Raw genomic sequence first — 20,550 nt, forward strand, 5'->3', positions numbered from 1 at the left:
ATGTTAATAAAGGATCTCTAAATGATTAACTTGAGAGATATTATAAATATTAGGATCATCTTTGAACCTATTTCCTAATAACTCTTGAGTGTATTAACTGCCATATAAGTGATTTAACGTCTGACTACAAACAATATTTAACGGAAAGATTTATTTGTACAATTTTATAAATTTAAAGGGTTTAAATAATCCAAAAATAAATTAAAAGAGCTTAATTGTTTTCAAAAATAATTTAAGGGCTAATTTGTACTTTCATGAAAATTACAAGTATTTTTTTGCACCTTTTGCATTATAATTTTTATATTAATAAAGTTAACATTTTAATTTAATGTGAGCTACGTTAATTAACTATTCTTAAAAATCAATTTCTAATAAATTTATTTTAAATTTAAGTGAGATATTTTTCAAAACTACACCAAAAAAACACTGAAATATATTATATAAAATAACTCCGGCTGTGTTTTTTGATGTTTTATGTGTGTTTTTTAAATACAGTATTTTTGTGAATAAAAATTAAAATAAATTAAAAAGTACTCCCTCCGTCCCGTTTAAGAAGTTCCATATTCTATTTTGGGATGTCCCATTTAAAAAGTCCCATTACTATTTTTAGAATATTTTTCCATTGAATACCCTATTTTACCCTTATTTTAGTTATCTTAAAAGAGCTCTATGGAAAATTCCACTATCATTAATAGGGGCAAAACATGAAAAAACATGAAAAGACAAGAATAATTAATGTTTTCTTAATCTGTGTGTAAAGTCAAATGGGACTTGTAAAGTGGGACGGAGGGAGTATTAAGTTAGTTAATATGAATGTAGTTTTTAAAAAAATTACAATATTTTTGTAAATAAGTTATAAAACAATAAATGGTGTATTTTCCTCAATATAATTGAGTTATATTAAGTTAATAAATTTAGCTTAAAGAAAAGCTTAATCAAAGTGGATTTGTAATGAGTATTTGATTTAGTAACCAACTTTAGTTATGGATCTATAATGCTTTCCAAAACCTTTTTAACACCCAGTAATCCAGTTTAGAACAGTCCCCAAATTTCATTTTTGATAATGGAAAATATTTGTACCACTGATTTAACTAAATTCTTGTTTATCATCTTCATTAGTTTGAACAAACTAACTCAGACCACATATGTGCAAAATATATAATGCAGTCTCTTAGTGCCGGTAATTAAGCACATTCATGAAGCATCATAGAGAAATTCTTAGGTAGATTCGGTCTATCACGTCATCTGTAGACCAAACCTACCACATTATAACACATCATTAAAATGATGGCAATCTTGTAATATTACTATTCAAAGGTGTAAATAAGTAAAAAACGAATTTACAAGATTGCCATCATTTTAATGACGTGTCATAATGTGATAGGTTAGTCTACGGATGACGTGGTAGACCGAGTCTACATAACAATTTCTCAGCATCATAATATACAATATATGTTTAATATTTAATATATATGTTTAATATTCTAGGAACTTCAAAACATTAACATGAAACATGAACTGAAGATATACAACATATTGTAAAAATTGCTATTTCACGCAGCTATTAATTCATGATTGCAGTTACAATAATATATAGTAGTATAAATTAATAAAAAAGAATTCTTTTAAGATTAAACAAACTCATACAGCCTCCAATGTAGTAATAGAAAATTATGACCGAGTCATAAAGAGACCTGCAGAACTTTTGAGATCTCTTTATTTTTAAACTTTTGAGATCTCTTTATTTTTATTTAGTTTATTCGGGAAGAATGCAAATACAAATTCCTCTTATTGTAAATAAATTGTAAATATAGGTTGATGAAATAAAAGCAGAAATAATTTATTTTGCAGCAAAACAAATTGAACAATAATCATTTTACCTCCCGATGTTGACACGAGAGTATAAAAATATCAATCGTTAAAAAAAACAGATAAAAAACTAAATTTTTGTTAAACCGGATCAAAAACACCCTTTCCAACTTTTAGAGCCGGACTCAAGTGTCTGTCCATTTGGAGAAAATAAAATTACCTATATACATGAATATATATGTGTATATATATATATATATATACAAGCTAATACTACCCTACATATATAATATAGACCCACAAATTACTAATAAAAACTAGTTAAATAAAATTTAATGATTTTTTATTATATTTATATCTTATAAAATTTGATGTAATATATAATTTAGGCCTAATCACTCAAAAACCCTCCACCTTTAATTTTTTTTTCAATTGCACCCTGATGTTGAAAAATTCTCTCAAAATCCTCCCACCTTTAAATTCCATTCCAATTACACCCTGACGTAGGAAAGTCCTCTCAAAATCCGCCCACCTTTAGATTTTTTTCAATTATACCATAAATTGGACATTTTTATGGTTTTGATTTTAAAAAGTTATTGGGTATAATGTTAAAAAATATGATTTTTTACATTATTAATAATATTAGTGTTTAATTAGAATATAGATTAAAAATGAAAGATTATTTTAATTTTTTTTGTCATGTGAAAACAGGTCAATTTAATACTTTGGAGTACAATTGAAAAAGAATCTAAAGGTGGAGGAGTTTTGAGAGAATTTTCTTACGTTAGGGTGCAATTGAAAAAAAGTTTAAAGGTGGGGGGCTTTTGAATGATTAAGTCTATAATTTAATACAGTTTTTAATTAAAATAGCTTTTAAAACCTAAATTATTCATTTTTTAAACAAAAATTATAAATCTTACGTTAAAAATCAATGGGAATTGTACATCTATAATGTATATTATAAATTTTAATTTAAAAATAAAAACCGTTGAGTATAAATTAATATTTTAAGTAATTAAAGTTAAATATCAAAATACATGTATTTCTTATATATACATATATTATTAAGTGTTTTATATTTTATTTATATATAAAATATAAATATAGAGTATAAAATTATACATAATTTTTTTATATTTTATTCATTAATTAATATGAAATTTCAAAATTTATGTTTGTTTAGTTATTTATTAAAATTTTATTTAATAATTTAATCTTCTATGTACTTTTCTTGATAAATTACGTTGAAATATAAAAAATAATATTTATTCCCAATTAATTTTTTTAATCTATCAATTTTTCTAATTATCTAACTTGACATTTGTATGCAACAAGATTGATTAATTTACGAGATAAAATGAGTGAGTAGCCAAAATATAATTTAATAACATATATTGAAAATAATATATTTATTAGTATGAGTAATTATCAAATATTTTCAAAAAAAGAAAATTCATCAAAGATAATCATAAAATAATTATTTTATTACTTAAACTTTTAGTACACAAATGGACTCCAGTCCACCATACGAAATTCATGTATCTGCCACTGCCTACTCTCTCCTCTCCTCAGAGAATGAGAAACCTCTCCAATTAGTATAAAAAAATTTTAGAAAGACTCTTAAAATTTATTATATTCCTCAAATTGACATTAAATGTTTTTTAATTTTCAATTATGGCCCTTATAATTTAAAAATCCAAATATTAAATTAATAAATAAAATATAATTGTAATGTTTATCTATTTGCTTCAATGTTAAAGGTAATGTAATTTTTATGTTTATTTCAAATATTATGTTATTTAAATTTCATAAATAAATTTTATTTGCTTATTATATTTTTAATAATAAAAATAGTTTGGATTAAATTAATAAAAATTTAATTAGTATTTAATGAAAAATTGGATTAAAATGAATATTTATAAATTAACTACATAAATTATACAATTAACTAAAGTATAAATTTGTATTAAAATATTTACTATTCATATTCTTTGTTGTAAATCTAATAGTACTGGATATGAAGTACAGTTGGGAAGTGGGTCTTAAATTTAAAAATGAGTATTGGCTGGAAATATCTCTCGAAAGAAAGTTTTATTAGCTATTGGAGCCTTCTTGAAATCATTCCTTCATTGATTATCTTATTATTGCAAATCCAGTTGTTATGCAAAAGGGTTAATTGCAAATTAATACATAAACTTTGTCCTAATTTACAATTACAACACAAACTCTAAAACTTGGCAAATTGGTACACCGATTTTCATTTTTTGGCGAATTGATACACCGAACTGGAAAAACACTAACGTGGACATTGTCATATAAAGCCACGTGTTGTTGTATGATTGGTCGGTGTACTAATTTGCTAAAAAAATGAAAGTTGGTGTATTAAATTGCCAAATTTCAAAGTTTGTGTTGTAATTGCAAATTAGAGTAAAGTTCGTGTATTAATTTGCAATTAACCCTATGCAAAATGATAAGGCACATTCTAGAAGAGATCGTGCAGGTGTTTGTTGGGAGGATAGAAATCATTTAGCAAGTCACTGTTCTAGAAAGATGCAAGTTGCCCTTTGAGAGCTTCAAATCAGATAAACTAAAAAAACACTTCCGATCCACCATCGTCCATCGCACTCCTCCGATTTATGAATCCGCTGCCGTCCGTCGGAGCCTAATTTTCTTTTTTCCCAAAAAGAAATTAATTTTTTTAATTTTTTTCTCATGCGAGGATGAGAAAAAACGGAAGTAAAAGATAAACAAAACTGAAAAATATAATTTGATTTCGTTTACATAAAATTACTTTTTAGGGTTTTAAATTTTAAAAAATTATTATTTATTGGATTTTGTGAGGAAAAAGACTTTTCTGTACGATTAATAAAGTCTTTTGGATGCTTAAACTTTCTACATATAGTATTTTAAATCTAGGCCTAATTACTTAAAAACCACCCAACTTTTAAATTTTTTTCATTTATACCATGACCTAGGAAAATTTTCAATTGTACTCTATTTTCGATTTTTATGTTTCGTTTGTACCAAAAAGTAAATTTTTTGATAATTTAATTAATTTAAAGATGAAAATATTAAAAACCAAATACATAAATGATTAACATTAACGTTTAATTAGAATATAGGTTAAAAATGAAGGACTTATTTAAACTCTTTTTTAAAAAAAAATAGGTCAATTCAACTCATTAGGGTAGAGATGAAACATAAAAATAAAAAATAGGGTACAATTGAAAATTTTCCTAGGTGATGGTATAAATAGAAAAAAATTACAAGGTAGGTGGTTTTTAAGTAATTAGGCCTTAAATCTATAAAAAGATCTATTTTTTTTTCTCTTTGGAGTGTTTACTGTGAATTTGTGATTGATGGTTTGGTGATCCTCTTTTGTTTTGTTATCCAAAAGCATTTATCTTTGGGTTAATTCCTAAAAAAATCACGAATTTTACACGAAATTTCATTTTAATCATGACCTTTAAAAATTGCCATTTAAAAGCACGAACTTTCATATTATTTCAAATTCATCATTTCAGTGTATTTTTATTAGCTAAATTCTTCATTAAATCATTAATGAAAGACCCAAGTTATTAATCGATATCAAATCTTATTATCTTTCAGTTAGAGTATCAAGGATTAGGAATTTTTAGTCAGATAAAATACACCGAATTTTACTTTGCTGATAGATTTGAAATAAAATGAAAGTTCGTGCCTTTAAATGACAACTTTTAAAGTTCATGATTAAAATGAAACTTCGTGTAAAGTTCGTGATTTTTTTAGAAATTAACCCTTTGTCTTTTCTCTTGTGAAACATCACATCTTCCAACTTCAAGAGTTTTGCAATTGCTGCCAATTATATTTGAATTACAATACATCTTCCACTAGACTAGCATGTTTGTATCAATTCTTATTACTATTAATCTTTTCGAAAGGTGTCCCTCGATTATAATTGTTTTTAGCTGCTTGTTTTGCTATCATGAACAAAAATATACTAACAACTCGTAACCAACGTATGGGAGTAACACATACACATAGATAAATTATCTTAAATTGTGCAATTCAAAGCTTTTATGTTTGACAGATTATTACTGTTGGAGGATTTGACAAGAACCAAATAACCTTAATTTTTCCGAACTACAAGGACAAGCTAAAACATAACATACACTGGAATCGAAAATGTCAAACTTTGAGAGCATCAACCAATCTCTTTCTCTGCTGGTAGTACCGAGCATAATTACTAAAATAATTTTTCACCTTGTTGTATAGTCTTGGCCTTGTTTCATTGACCAGTCCATCAGCAGGTTCTATATATTTTTCAGGATCAGGATGATAGAATACCGCCTGAGAAAACCGCCCCTTGTCAGGGTTTACCACCACCCTGTGTACTGGACTCTTAAACAATCCATTGCTCATTAGCTGCACGTATTGATTATAGACACTCGATCAGTTTAAGAATATTATTATGCAATAGAAAACACATAAACTATGTTGTATGAGCTTACATTCCAGCATTTTCTTTCTGTTTCCGGAGATACTTCTGAAACTTCAAAACTTTATTGTTTTACTATTTTTCAGCATTTTTGTTTCCATGCAACATAGCCAACATAAGAAAGAAGTAACTAATTACCTCTGCTTGTTCTCCAAGGTTAATCAGAAGAGTTTCGGGAATGATAGGAACTCTAAACCATTCATCGTCTTTCAGGATTTGGAGACCTTCAATTTCTTTATCTTGAAGTAGAATTGTGATTAGTGATGAATCGGAATGTGGTTTTAGTCCAAGAACTTGATGATGCTTTGAACATGGAGGATAATAGTTGAATCGTGCACGCATCATTGGGTTTTCTCCGCATTGATCTAAAAAGCAATTTTCTTCCAAGTTCAATGACATTGCCATGGCCTTGAGGACAATCTCAGCTAACAGCTGCAACTTTTTAGTGTATTCAAACAATGTTTCCCTGCAGTTTTGTCGTATAATTTCTAGTTAATATGATTGACTCACCGAAATCTTAAGGACCATAGCCTAATGATAGAGATATAATGTCTGAAACATGAAAAAACTTAGCTAAATCTAGTTCATCGTATAGAATTGTAAAATTGTCAGTTATAGTCTAATACATGATCGAACTAGCTAGTTAAAATTTTCAGTTAATAAAAGATACTAACTCTAATTATGAAAAGTATATATATATGGTTTCTATTGATTGAAATTTTAATTTAGTGACCTTAGGTGTCATATTATAAGTGAAAAGTTCATAATCGTTTGCATGATGAACTAAGTTTACCTAATAATACGAACCTCTATTTATGCAACGAAAAGAACAAAAAATAAAATTGGCTGACCTAAAAGTTGCAGGATTTAGAGGCCAGAATTTGAGGAGCCTCTTGTCTTGAGGACTGATTATAAGGTATAGCCTGTCATTCCAGTCAAGCATTTGATCATCTGAAAAAATGACATCATTCCCGTAACCTTCTATGCTGTCACCTTCTCTACCATATTTCTGCTTCTCCTTCAACGGAAGCCCAAAGAATTGCTCTGCATCTGACCGCACTTTGTCCAAAAATGAACTTGAAATTCCATGATTTATTGTCTGAAATAAGTAAACAAGAAAAAAAAAACAAATATTTAGTACTATATTGCAAGAAAACCTGTCTAGTACTACTTTAGGCGTTTCTTTGTTTTCCAAAAACAAACGGTTATGGTGTTCCAAAACTCGACTATAACATATTCTCGAGAAGATATATAGTTTTGCTATTTCACGTTTCAACATTTTTATCAGAAAACAAACTAGAAACTGAAATTATATTGAATGAGTTTTCAATTACAAAAACTAAAAATTAAACTAACACCTAATGTTGTATTTATAGACATAGGAGGATGAAGTTGATGAGCTGTATTACAGCTATAATCCAGCTGTAATCTAGCTGGCAGTAATAGGAGTAAGCAGCCATGAACGGTTATTCCGTGTTACCCCCCTCAAGCTAGGCATAGCTATCAAATATGCCGAGCTTGATAAGACAACAACTTCAGCTCTTGGAACAGCAGAGCTTGCATGACAATTCTCATGGCCAACACCTTGCTGGATTGCAGGCATCATGAAATCTTCAGCCAAACTAGAATGACACTTTCTCTTCAAAGTTATATATATCCATTCTGATGCAAGAATATTTACTTGTGTAACAAATTGCCCAGAGCATGAATAATGCAACCCATCACACTTTAGCTTTTCATACCAATACAAAGCAAAACCAACTCTAATATCTTGCCAAATAAAATCATGGAGATGTGATCCTCCATTGATACATTGACAATTTATCATGATGAGCAACAATATCCCTTATCAAGTGAAGAAGTAGTAGCAGATTTCTTCATTCCCATTTAGGAATTCTACCAAACACTTGATGAGCATTACTAGAAAAATTATCTATCCTCACAAATGAATCATCTGAGATCAAAAAACCTTATGAACTTTCATCAACTAGTATTTCTACAAAATTAAAATGATTACACCGTCAATACTTGCAACAAATTGCTACATAACTGATCATTTGCTTTTTCAATGTGTTCTATTAAAACCTTCACTTCTCTTAAAAACAGTAGGAACTTTGAATTTCTAAATCAACTTAATCACCAAACTTTATATTTCCAGAAATATATCAATGATTTTGAGAATGATATCAGTGATACAAACTCAAATTGAACAGGATTCAAATGGAATGAAAACTAAGCTTGTCAAAACTGACAGCAACAAAGATAAGAAATCATAATTTCTTCAAACTTTTTGAAGAGAACAAACAGTGAATTGATAAGAGAAAACTGAAATTGAACGAAGCTGAGATTGTAATTCAGTCACTGATAAAGCAATGAACTGAAATCAAAACATTTGAAATTTGAAATTGAACCGATAATGAATTGAAACTTATCAAATTTGATAAAAAAAGAACCTGAAATCACGAGTAATCGATAGTATTGAACCGAATAATCGATTTGGAATCTGAGCAGCCATTGATGCAGCTCCAAACAAGAACAGAGTCGATGAATAACGACGAACAATCAATCTAAATTCAAACAAAACCAATCAAAAGAATATCAATCAAATCAATCCGGATCACTTGGATACAACGGAGAACAACAATCAAATCAATCCGGATCACTTGGATACAACGAAGAACAACAACGATCGAAAACGCGGCGGCAACACCAACTCCCGGGCTCGTTTGTTCTCCTAAACAATGTGGGATTATCTTTAACACTCCCCCTCAAGTGCAACCGGGACTGCACATCCGGCTGTCACTTGAAATTGACTCCCCCTGAAACTGAAACTTTTTGATTTAACAAGCAGCGGCAACACCGGACCGGGCCGCTGGGAATGAACATCCAGATGGACAACCGGCAAATTAAGAATCCGGGCCAGACCCACTGAAATTTTTGATTTAATACGCAGCGGCAATACCGGACCGAGCCGCTGGGACTGGACATCCAGACGGACAACCGGCAAATTAAGAACCCGAGCCAGACCCGCTTTGATACCATATCAGAAAACAAACTAGAAACTGCAATTATATTGAATGAGTTTTCAATTACAAAAACTAAAAATTAAACTAACACCTAATGTTGTATTTATAGACATAGGAGGATGAAGTTGATGAGCTGTATTACAGCTATAATCCAGCTGTAATCTAGCTGGCAGTAATAGGAGTAAGCAGCCATGAACGGTTATTCCGTGTTAATTTTATTTTTGTTTTTGGAAACTGAAACTCCAAAACTTTATATTTATAACGTATTTTTATAAAAAGAATGGTGTTGTTCTTTCTGCATTTTGCGTTACCGTCTCCGTTTCGGTACTACACATATAGCTTAGAACCGTGTTATGCAACAGAACCATGGGAGACAGACAGACATACCATAAAACAGCCAAATGAGCAGAGTGCAGTATGAAGCTTTTCAAGTTCCTGATTTGTTGAAGATGGAGAAGCAAGAAGACTGATGTCAACAATTGGAATCCCCATAACTGGAAAACTACATTTGTCATCACTATCTGCATAGCAATATCTTCCGGGTGGTTCTTGGCCATTGTTGGCCATTTCTTGCACACTTCTTGACATTTTTATTCTGAAATTAATCTATTAGCTCAAGTGCTCAACAAATTTCTTACCCCCTTAAAATCATGAGTATGCTTAAGCTCAAATAAAGTAATTAAACATGCCAGGACTAAATCATCCAAGTATATTAGTACTTTTCTTATGCAAGATACTTCATATATATGACTGAAATGTAACTGGAGATGCTTAATTTAATTTCCACGTACCTTAATTTCAGTAGCTAATTACTTCCTGTAAATCTCCTATGTCAATTGCTAAGTTTGCTTTATGCTTGAACATTTATGGTTTAACGTTCACTACAAGAAAACTGAGTTTTAGTAACGCTCTATCGCAACGTTCGTTAAAGTCGTTGTAAAAAATATATCTATTATAACGACTTTTCTATTGGCGTTTCTAAATGTATTTTTTTCACAACGACAAAAAATACCATTAGTAAAAGTAATTTTTAGTAACGAGCTATCATAACGCCTATTATAATCGTTACTTAAAATATATTTTTCATAACAATTTTTTTAATATCGTTTCTAAACATACATTTTTCACAACCGTAAAAATTATCGTTATTAAAAGTATTTTTTTAATGGCTCTAACACAACGTATATTAAAGTCGTTATTAAAAATGCAGTTTTTATAACGACTTCTCTAATGCCGTTTTAAAATGTGCATATTTTAATAAAGGTAACATTCTATAATAATTTTTGTTAAAATCGTTATTAAAACTATTTTTTTCACAACGATTATATGATATCGTTTTTAAATATATATGTTTTACAACTTATGTCATAGTCGTTGAACAAAAACTATACTTTTTATAACGATTTGTTTGTGTCTGTGTTAATTTTTGGCTTTAATACTTACCCATCTCTTTTGGTCATTAATAATAAAAAAGAAACCAAACAAAACCCTTTTGTTATTTTGCTTCAGATATATCAACAGTGGTTCAATTTCAATAACATCCAACTTTTCCATTTCAAAGGTCAATTGTTGTGACGCCGCACTCTCAGAATGATGCCGATCTATACACCCTACCGGACTATAGTAGAGGTGGTCGTTAATGGTTCAACACAATATCAATTGAAGAATCGAAAATCAAATTTCTGTAGAAAGAGGATTTTAAAGGAAGGCATTAAATTTTTTTGCAGATCTTATAAGATTTATGAAAATAAGGAAGATGATACTCAGATTGGTAAGGTTGAATTTTATTTTTAAATTATTTTAATTACTGTTTGGGGATTAAGAGAACTCGTTTCTAGTTTTAAAATTAAATAATTAATTTAAATTTTTTATTATACAGAAATTTTAGAAGGTGAATTTGTTTTAATTTATTGTTTTTGGATTAAGACTACTTTTTCTAATTTTTAATTCTCTTATTATATAGAAATTTTAGAAATCGGTTTTGTAATTTGAATTTGTTTTAGTCTACTGTTTCTGAATTAAGAGTATTTTTTCTAGTTTTTTTGAATTATGTAATTAGTTTTAAATTTTCTAATTCTTTTATCATATAGGAAACTTTAAAAAGAAAATTAAGTAGAATCCTACTCAAATAATAATTCTTAAAATTGTTAAAAACCTAATTCTAAGTGCGAATTCTTTTGAGAAATTTGGCTAACAATTGGCGGGATAAAATTTTACATTCCCTCCTTTTTTTCCTTTTGGGCAAATTACCTTCAATTCTATCATATCGCTTACGGTTTTCAAGTCTCTTCTTTATTGAGGAAAAAAGCTTTACGAGGAAAACAAAGCAGAAGAAAATTGTTACTGCACCTAACAAGTAAGATATCAAGCTATAATTATTTTTTAGAATTTCATGTCAATTGTTTCATTGCTGTGAATGAATTGAAATTTATTTAGCTAGAATTTTTTAAGAAAAAATTAAAAAATATTTAATAGTTGATATAGACAAAAAAATTGTGTTTTTTTGCGAAGCATAAATTATTATGAATAGGTTAATCTGCTTATACAATATTATAGTATATGTTTTACAAGTTTAGAGGTCAGTGTTGAATTTTAACCAATTATCTCTGTAGATCACTTTTTGTGCTCGTAAAAAACATCAATTTTATGCATTTAAAAACCATTTATAACCCTTTTTATGATAATTTCAGATCCCTATTTGTAGCCTTTTTCTTATTTTTATATTTTAAAGATAGTTGTATCTTTATTTTTTCAACTTTTGCTATATATGTTGATTCACGTTAATGTATTGCTTATGTATTTGGTCTATTGTTTTGTTGAATTGACCTCGCTAATGATTAATCTCATATTAGATAATTCTATGGATAAAAAATGGATGAATTTAGACAACAAGGCTGATCCTCTATACGTAGAAGGAGTTAATAACTTCTTACAATTTGCATTTAGCCAACCTGGAATTTCAAATAGTATTCGTTGTCCTTGCAATGGCTGCAGAAATGTTGTATTCAAGAATATGGATGAAGTTAGATTAGATCTATTTCAGAATGGCATCAACAGGAGCTATAATATATGGAATTTGCATGGTGAATCATTGATTAATTTAGAGAAAGCTGAAAACAACTATGATGAAAATTATGATGATTTTCTTGGTATGCTTCGTGATGCATGTGGTGTAGCAGATATGAATGTTGACTTTAATGGTGAAACTGATTCTTTTTCTTTTAAAGAGAATTATAGCTCCCCAATTCCTAATAATGATGCAGCCAAATTCTTTAGGCTTTTAGGAGATGCCCAGAAAAACTTATATCCAGATTGCAAGAACTTTAATAAATTATCATTTATTGTTAACCTTCTGCATATTAAGTGTTTATGCCAATGGAGTGATAGATCGGTCGACATGTTGTTGTCTTTTCTGAAGAAAACATATCCCGAGGGAGAGAACCTTCCTTCTTCCTATTATGAGGCCAAGAAAGTCATAACTGACTTAGGGCTAGATTATGTGAAGATTGATGTGTGTTGTAATGATTGCATCTTGTATTGGGGTGAAAACGCTGAATCACAAGAGTGTCCAACATGTCATTCTTCTAGATGGAAATCAAGTAGCAATATCTCTTCATATGGTCAAAAGATCCCTCATAAAGTATTGCGTTATTTTCCTTTAAAATCTAGACTTCAAAGGTTATACATGTCTAAAAAAACAGCCACAAATATGACATGGCATAAGAATGGTCGCACGCAAGACGGAAAATTGAGACATCCAGCCGATGCTATTGCTTGGAAGTCTTTTGATGAAAAGCATAGTGCTTTTGCTGCTGATCCACGTAATGTTAGACTTGGATTAGCTTGTGATGGTTTTCAGCCTTTTGGAAATATGACCTCGCAACATAGTCTATGGCCTGTTGTCCTTGTTCCTTACAATTTACCACCATGGATGTGTATGAAAGCTGAATACTCTATGTTGTCATTACTCATTCCAGGACCTAAATCACCTGGCATGGATATAGATGTATTTTTGCAGCCGCTAATTGATGAGCTGAAACAGTTGTGGGAAGAAGGCATTGAGACATATGATGCACATAATGAGGAAAATTTTAACTTGCGTGCATCAATTTTATGGACCATTAGTGACTTTCCTGCTTATGCGTACCTGTCTGGATGGTCAACCAAAGGACACATGGCATGTCCTTGTTGTCATAAAGAAACCGCGTCTTGTTATCTTAAAGGTGCTCGAAAAGTTTGTTATATGGGTCATCGTAGGTTTTTGCCTCGAACTCATAAATGGCGTCAGAGAAGTGAGTTATTTGATGGTACTAAGGAGAAAAGAAAAGCTCCAATTCCGTTGAGTGGTGAAGAGGTGTTACATGAGTTTTCTTTGTTTGAACAATGTCCTTTTGGTAAGAGTAAGAAGAAAAAGTATGATGCATCTAATAGTGTTTATAATTGGAGGAAGAAAAGTATATTCTACCAACTGCCTTATTGGGAGACACTATTATTGCGTCATAACTTAGATGTTATGCATATTGAAAAAAATATTTGCGATAACATATTGGGCACATTGATGAAGCACAAGGATAAGAACAAAGATACTGAAAACTCTCGCTATGACTTGTTGAAAATGGGCATAAGGCCAGAACTTCATCCAAGAACAGATGGTGCAACGGTGCATTTTCCTACGGCATGTTACACTTTATCCTCAAAGGAAAAATCTGTATTGTCTAAAAAAGTTTATGAACCCTTGGTCGAGCTCAGTGTTTTTTTTAAAGACTTATGTTCCAAGACCCTTGATTTAGAAAGCATCAACAAATTGCAGGTTCAGATTATAAACATTTTATGCAAGCTTGAGATGATTTTCCCGCCTGCATTTTTTGATGTTATGGTTCATTTAGCTGTACATCTACCAATGGAAGCCAAACTTGGTGGTCCAGTGCAATACAGATGGATGTATCCAATAGAAAGGTAATTATTGATAATAAATTGTTATATTAATTACCACCTATAAAAAAGTAAGTACATTAATAAATTATTTTATTTATAGGTACTTGCGCACTTTAAAGTCGTATGTTCGCAATATGGCACGTCCTGAAGGTTCAATTGCAGCAGGCTATTTAGCTAATGAGTGCCTTACATTCTGCTCTAGATACTTGGTCGGTGTAGACACTAAACATAACCGAGTGCCTCGTAATTACGATGGTGATTATTCTCCTTCCGAGGAGGTAGGTTTGGAGATTTTTAAAGAGGCTGGTCGAGCTTTAGGAAAAGCTAATCACCATAGGCTTACTTTATCAGAGGCTGCTCAATGTCATTCATATGTTTTATACAATTGTGATGAAGTCCTTCCATTCATTGAGTAAGTAGTTTAAGTTATATTTACAACTTAATTGAATATATATGGTCCTCATTTATGTAAATGACTTTTGCAGGCAACATAAGAGTGAGTTAGCTGTTGTATCAAATAACAATATTATGGGTAGACACAAAAAAGAATTCAATAATTGGTTTTACGAACATGTATGTATTTATGTTTTTAACTACTTTAGTTATTATTACATTAATTTGGTATAAGTTATTAACTTATATTCTGAATTTGTTCTTAATATTAGGTGGAATGTTTACATAAGACAGGACTTGTGGATGATGACCTTATTTGCTTAGCACAACCCCCTTCAAAAATTGTTAGGACATATAGTGGATATATTATTAATGGCTTCAGGTTTCATACTCGTGATCGTGAAGTTATTAGAAAAACCCAAAATAGTGGTGTTATGGTGCGAGGGGATGATGTTTCCTCCAATAAGGAATATTACGGTGTTTTAACCGACATATATGAGCTGCAATATGTAGGTTCGAATCGCATCGTAGTATTTAAGTGTGACTGGTGGGATGTCACGCGTAAGGGCACAGGTTATAAAGTGGATGCTTTTGGGCTTATCAGTGTTAATAGTAAGCGTAATCTCGATACAGAAGAGAAATTTGTGCTAGCATCCCAAGTGGAGCAAGTCTTTTATGTGCAAGATCCATTAGATTCCAATTGGCTGATAGTAAAAAAAGCTCCTCCACGTGACCTATATAATATTCCTTCTGGTGATACAAATAATATATTTGACGACGAAGAAGCTTATCAACAGCCGGAGCTATATAATGTGCCAACGAGTAGTAATATATATTCTTCAAGTGTGCAATTAGAGACTGATAATGAGAGATTTCCATTGAATAGGGATGATGTATTGGGGGATGCAATTCCTATTGAGGTGGCACGAGATATTGAAGCAAGAATGCATCTATCTGCAGCTGACGACATCATATACGATGACGACGACGATGATTTGGCACAATTAGATATATTTAGAATGGAAGATGAAACTGATAATATTGAGTCATATATGTCTGATTAATTTTTTTATTTTATTTTTCAATAGGAACTTCATTTATATTTTAGTACTATATTCAATTGACGATATTATATTTTAGCTATTTAGTTTCATATAAAAGTTACATTATTTAGATTGTGAACTGCAATTACAAAGTATATGATGATTGCTAATAATATTTAGATTGTGAACTGCCTTAGTGTAATTTTGTTCTTACTGTGCAGCATAAGACTTTAGCCCTTGGATCACACACGTAAGTGCTATTAAACATATAATTTGTATTTGTATATAACCCCCTAGATAACAAGATTTGGGATTTGTTTTATTAATTTTGATTTTGGATTTTTTTGTTAAATGGTGTTTTGATGCTCATTAGTTAAGTTTTGGTGTAAGATCTGCTATGGGCTTCCTTATACTCAGTGAATGATGAAGTATTGAGGCTCATAATCAGCAAATTTTCTAATTTTTTTCTATGTTGATAGGATGGTGGGTCGAGGTCGAGGTCGAGGAAATATTAACTCTAATAACTATGCAAAAAGTTACACGACTAAAAGATTACCTCTTCTAGCTGAATATGATGATTCGCAAATGTCTGATGATATGGAAATGGAAAATCTCGGTAACCAGTTTGACGGTTCACATCAAATTACAAGCTTTGGCAAAAACAAAATATCAAGTATGTTCTATTTTAATTTATTTTAATATTTTAATTGCAGAGATTGTTTAAAAAGTACTAAGATTAGTGATTGTTCTTATCTAGGAATTGCTTTTAGTAATCCAAGTCAAGCTAGGCAAAGAGGTAAAGCTGTAAATTACTTTAATTTAATATGTTATTTCATTTTGATGTAGAGCTGTAAATCATTTTTTAATTTTTAATTTCAGCGATATATATATAAATCATTCATAATATTTTTAAAATCGTTGTTGTTGTTTTATAGAAATTGCATTGACTAATTTGAATCAAGGAAGGAAAAAAGGTGAAGCTGCTAAAGGTAATCATATATAATTCATTTGATATATAATTGGTTTTTTTTCCTTGTTGAGCTAAATTGATAATTATTTATTATTTAGGAATTGCTTTTATTACTCCACGTCAAGCAAAAGAAAGAGGTAATGATGTTTATTTAAGTAATTTTATACGTTATTTCAGTATTAGTGCTATTGATTAAAATCAATTTTTGTTTTTTTTTTAGAAATTGCATTTACTAATCTGAGTCAAGGAAGGGAAAGAAGTGACACTTCTAAAGGTTAAAATACATAATAATATTTCAGTATTAGTACTAATTTTTATATTGAGTATTCATCTCATCTACATTAAAATTGATCTAGCATATTAATATCTTTCTATTATGTATCTTTTAAAAATTATATTAATTTATTTGTTTTAATAGGAATACTTTATCATTTCGGATGAGGATGATAGGCTAAATAATTTTTGCATAGCAACCATGCAACGTATTTACAAGACTTGGAAAAATAAATTGCATGGTATTTATAAGAGCTATAAGACCGATAATGAGCGCTTGAGAAATAGACCTGATGACGTAGAAGAACAATATTGGAATCATTGTGTCAAACATTTTGGCTCTGAAAAATTTAAGGTAGAAGTTTATATTTTCATTTTAACTTATTAATTATGTTATAAATAGAACTATATCCATACTTAATGTCTTTTTTAAGGCTAATTATAGTATAACGAAATAAATATGTTGAATGTCTTTGTAGAAAATTAGTGCACAAAATTCGAACAATGCTAAAAAAAGGAAGCAAAAGCACACAACAGGAAATGTTTCGTTCGCTGAAACTGAAGAAAGGATGGTAATCTCTTATTTTATCTAATATATATTTATATTCATTCTAATTTTTACTAATTTTTTTCACTTGATAGGTTGATCCTATTACTAATGAAAAACCTTCTCTCCCTATAATTTGGCTACGACAACATACTCGAAAAACACAAGAAGGAGGAATTGAATGGGCTGATGAATATTCAAAAAAAATTGGTGTAAGTTTTTAATACATGTAGCAGTCTAAAGTTTTAGCAGCTAAACATGACTTCATGCTATGCTTTTGGTGATTCTTTTTATTCATTGGCTGCATGTTTTACTTTAATATTTATGTTATGTATTGGTGATTTTTCTTATGCATTCATTGTCTGTTTGTAAGTTTATCATTGCGGTTTTTATTTATATGTTACCTGCCTAATAACTTTGGTTGCTTGGCTATAGATGAATTGATTTCTGCGTTATCTTTAGGCAAGGGCTGATATTCAATCTCTATTGCTGTTTTCTTTTTCCTTTTTTGTCTTTGGCTCATCTGTGTCATTGTTTTAGTTCATTTTTGTAGTTTTGTCTTCTGTGATGTTGTATGTTATCCTTTGAGCTTTTATTTCTTTTCTTTTGGTTTTGAATTTGATGCTATTTTAATTGGATGAACTGAGTCTTTTCGTTTTGTAATTTTGGTTTTTATAAGCAGTGGCTATTTCCATTTCTTAATAAAAATGTGACTTTAAAACAAAGTTATTGGTCTTTGATAGTAATTTTAATTTACAAAATACATAAGTTAGAGGATTTACATTTATCTAATGATGAATTGTATCTAATTTTGTTTATTTTATTTTTGAAGGAACAACTAGAACAATTGGTTGATCAAAATTCAATTGAGGGAGAAATTCCAATGACTAATGAAGAGTTATATGATCAAGTTATGGGAGTACGGTCAGGTTATAGAAGAGGTTTTGGATATGGAAAGAAAGGTTTTAGAAAAAACGCTTGCCAAAATGAAAAGCAACAACAAAGAATTCTAGAATTGGAGCAACAGTTGCAAGAACTTCAAGATCAATTTGACAATGAACATGAACAACAGAAACAACGTGAGAAAGAATTTGAGACAAAAATTCGAGATCAAGTTTTGAAAGAGATGCAAGATATTTTGAAACAGAATCCTTTGAATTTCTCAAATTACACTGCACCAGTGTTAGATGATACTTTACTAGAGGTATGTATCATTTATACTATTGTTTAATAATATGAATTAGTTTAGCTGACTCATTAGCTTCTGTTATAATCTTATTTTTAATACTTAGTTACTAATAAAATTGTGTTTTAAATGCAGGAGGAATAATTTCATCTACATCACAAATGGCTGTACGGAGCTACATTATATTGTTTAATTTTTCATTAGCATTCTAGTTGGACAATTTTTTGCTTTTTTTGTTATGTTACAGCAAATATTATATCAACAGTGGTTAGATAGTTTATCTAATCTTTTAAGTTTATCAAAGCTATAATTATTTATATTAAATTTATATCTGTGTGTGATTATTTATTATAGGTAATTTTTTATTTTTAAATTTTTGGCAATGATAATATCATTGAAAACTAGGCTTTTGGTGGTTACTAAAGAATTTAATACAATTTGATGATGGTTGCTAAAATTTTTTGTAACCAAAAAATTAGTTGTAAAAACAATCAATGTATAGTTTCCGTGGTTGTTACAAATCATTCATAACAACTTAAGTGGTTGTGTTAGTTACTTTTGACAGCCAAACTTTTTAAAGAAACTATTAGTAACGTTATTTGTCGTTACTAATAAGTACTTTTTACAACGACAAAAAACTTTAATAAATAAAATTTTAATTAATGTCGTTGCAATAGGTTCACTTTTAACAACGACATGACTTCTTACCAAGTTTTATTTTACACAGCTATATTTTGATCGTTATTAAAAGCTATGGTTTATCACAGCCATATATTTGATAAAAGTCGTTGTGAAAAAGATAACATTACGCCAACACGCACAACCAAATTTGTCGTTGTTAAAACTTTTTAACAACCATATTTTGACTTTTAATAACGATATTCGTCGTTACTAAAACACTCTTTTCTTGTAGTGGTTCTTATTTTGAGTATATATACCACAATGAACAAAGCAGTCTTTTTACATATTTTAAAAAAAAATTATAAATAATATATAATTTTATTTTAATATTTTTATGTTACACTAAATACAACACCTTTAAAAAAAATCTAACAGAAAATATTAATTAAGGAGGATAAAAAAAATTCTATAAGTAAGATTATCAATTAAAATGGATATCTAAACAAATTATACCAATTATATTGGAATATCAATATAAAATTAACAATGATAATATTTGTATACATCAATCATTGGACATTAACATATTTTCTTTTATTTTCTACAATGATAATATACTAATAAATAGTATATCACGTGAATTTGGTCCCGCTAAATTTCAGTCTCCGTCTTCATCTATGTAATAATGAAAGGTATGATTTTTTTTATAAAAAGCCGGATATATACCCACCATGTTTTGTCTCCACTCAACGATTTAAATATTTTGTTTTTTAATTTAACACCTTCAATGATGAATATGAGGAAGGACCCCTTTTTATAATATACTAATTTAGTTATATTGAAATATTGCATCACGTTAACATTATTGTGCCTTGAAACCTCGAACGCATTACTATAATCTTATCACTTTTAAGAGAGATTTTTCAGATAAACTCAATTGATCAGTTATTTATAGATCAAATTATCTATTTTAAATAAATTATTAAATATATAAAAAGATTAACAAATAAAATTATACTTATATTATCATTTGATGATATATTTTAAAATAATTTGCTCTATTTAAAAATAATATTTTTAAAATTTTTATTTGTTAATTCTTTTTACACATTTAGTAAAGTTTTCAAAATAATGATTCATAAGTAATGGGATGTGCAGTCTATTTAAAAATTTATCAAGTAATGAAAGTTTTTGGATAGATTGAATTTACCAAGTCGTCGTGGACCGAATTTACCAAGAATAAGGCAACTTTCATATTATTCGTGAACCC

General features: G+C 29.4%; 4 protein-coding genes across 7 annotated transcripts; 3 read left to right on the forward strand and 1 right to left on the reverse strand.

The window, feature by feature from the left end:
* Positions 1-5,829: 5,829 nt before the first annotated feature.
* LOC126662203 (protein SRG1-like) lies at positions 5,830-10,192 on the reverse strand. Of its 4 annotated transcripts, none has more exons than XM_050356106.1 (5): positions 10,104-10,192; positions 9,700-9,907; positions 7,138-7,385; positions 6,425-6,752; positions 5,830-6,213 (listed from the first exon to the last, which is right to left on the reverse strand). In XM_050356106.1, the coding sequence occupies exons 2-5, from the start codon at positions 9,898-9,900 to the stop codon at positions 5,977-5,979; spliced, it is 1,014 nt and encodes a 337-aa protein (XP_050212063.1). In that variant the 5' UTR covers positions 9,901-9,907; positions 10,104-10,192; the 3' UTR covers positions 5,830-5,976. The 4 variants fall into 4 exon arrangements, 3 of the variants coding, with proteins under 3 accessions (XP_050212063.1, XP_050212071.1, XP_055960301.1); XM_050356114.2 differs by having other exon boundaries at positions 9,700-9,918; positions 10,104-10,166; XR_008789911.1 differs by having other exon boundaries at positions 6,077-6,213; positions 6,300-6,752.
* A 589-nt stretch (positions 10,193-10,781) lies between these two features.
* On the forward strand, positions 10,782-14,964 carry LOC126675059 (uncharacterized). Its single transcript, XM_050369637.2, has 6 exons — positions 10,782-11,083; positions 11,621-11,668; positions 12,165-14,268; positions 14,348-14,659; positions 14,733-14,807; positions 14,913-14,964. Exons 1-6 carry the CDS (start codon positions 10,903-10,905, stop codon positions 14,962-14,964), a joined length of 2,772 nt encoding a protein of 923 aa, XP_050225594.2. The 5' UTR covers positions 10,782-10,902.
* On the forward strand, positions 14,028-15,862 carry LOC126662217 (uncharacterized). The gene is made up of 2 exons (XM_056104327.1): positions 14,028-14,268; positions 14,348-15,862. Exon 2 carries the CDS (start codon positions 15,075-15,077, stop codon positions 15,702-15,704), a length of 630 nt encoding a protein of 209 aa, XP_055960302.1. The 5' UTR covers positions 14,028-14,268; positions 14,348-15,074; the 3' UTR covers positions 15,705-15,862.
* A 244-nt stretch (positions 15,863-16,106) lies between these two features.
* On the forward strand, positions 16,107-18,987 carry LOC126662225 (uncharacterized). The gene is made up of 9 exons (XM_050356138.2): positions 16,107-16,111; positions 16,163-16,306; positions 16,397-16,487; positions 16,752-16,790; positions 17,072-17,281; positions 17,406-17,498; positions 17,569-17,685; positions 18,306-18,677; positions 18,795-18,987. The coding sequence occupies exons 1-9, from the start codon at positions 16,107-16,109 to the stop codon at positions 18,801-18,803; spliced, it is 1,080 nt and encodes a 359-aa protein (XP_050212095.2). The 3' UTR covers positions 18,804-18,987.
* The last annotated feature ends 1,563 nt before the right edge of the window (positions 18,988-20,550 follow it).

The sequence above is a fragment of the Mercurialis annua genome, linkage group LG1-X (assembly GCF_937616625.2).
Source record: "Mercurialis annua linkage group LG1-X, ddMerAnnu1.2, whole genome shotgun sequence".
In the NCBI taxonomy this organism is placed as follows: Eukaryota; Viridiplantae; Streptophyta; class Magnoliopsida; order Malpighiales; family Euphorbiaceae; genus Mercurialis; species Mercurialis annua.

What these genes read in the sequence shown, in the direction of transcription:
- LOC126662203 (XM_050356106.1), bottom strand. Translation starts at nt 9,900, where the DNA reads ATGTCAAGAAGTGTGCAAGAAATGGCCAACAATGGCCAAGAACCACCC. An exon ending in GCTCATTTGGCTGTTTTATG is followed by an intron (nt 7,386 to 9,699) that starts GTATGTCTGTCT and finishes TACTTATTTCAG; the next exon opens with ACAATAAATCATGGAATTTC. An exon ending in CTAAATCCTGCAACTTTTAG is followed by an intron (nt 6,753 to 7,137) that starts GTCAGCCAATTT and finishes ACAAAACTGCAG; the next exon opens with GGAAACATTGTTTGAATACA.
- LOC126675059 (XM_050369637.2), top strand. Translation starts at nt 10,903, where the DNA reads ATGATGCCGATCTATACACCCTACCGGACTATAGTAGAGGTGGTCGTT. An exon ending in ATTGTTACTGCACCTAACAA is followed by an intron (nt 11,669 to 12,164) that starts GTAAGATATCAA and finishes ATCTCATATTAG; the next exon opens with ATAATTCTATGGATAAAAAA. An exon ending in TGGATGTATCCAATAGAAAG is followed by an intron (nt 14,269 to 14,347) that starts GTAATTATTGAT and finishes TTTTATTTATAG; the next exon opens with GTACTTGCGCACTTTAAAGT.
- LOC126662217 (XM_056104327.1), top strand. Translation starts at nt 15,075, where the DNA reads ATGGTGCGAGGGGATGATGTTTCCTCCAATAAGGAATATTACGGTGTT.
- LOC126662225 (XM_050356138.2), top strand. An exon ending in TTGGCTCTGAAAAATTTAAG is followed by an intron (nt 17,282 to 17,405) that starts GTAGAAGTTTAT and finishes ATGTCTTTGTAG; the next exon opens with AAAATTAGTGCACAAAATTC. An exon ending in AATATTCAAAAAAAATTGGT is followed by an intron (nt 17,686 to 18,305) that starts GTAAGTTTTTAA and finishes TTATTTTTGAAG; the next exon opens with GAACAACTAGAACAATTGGT.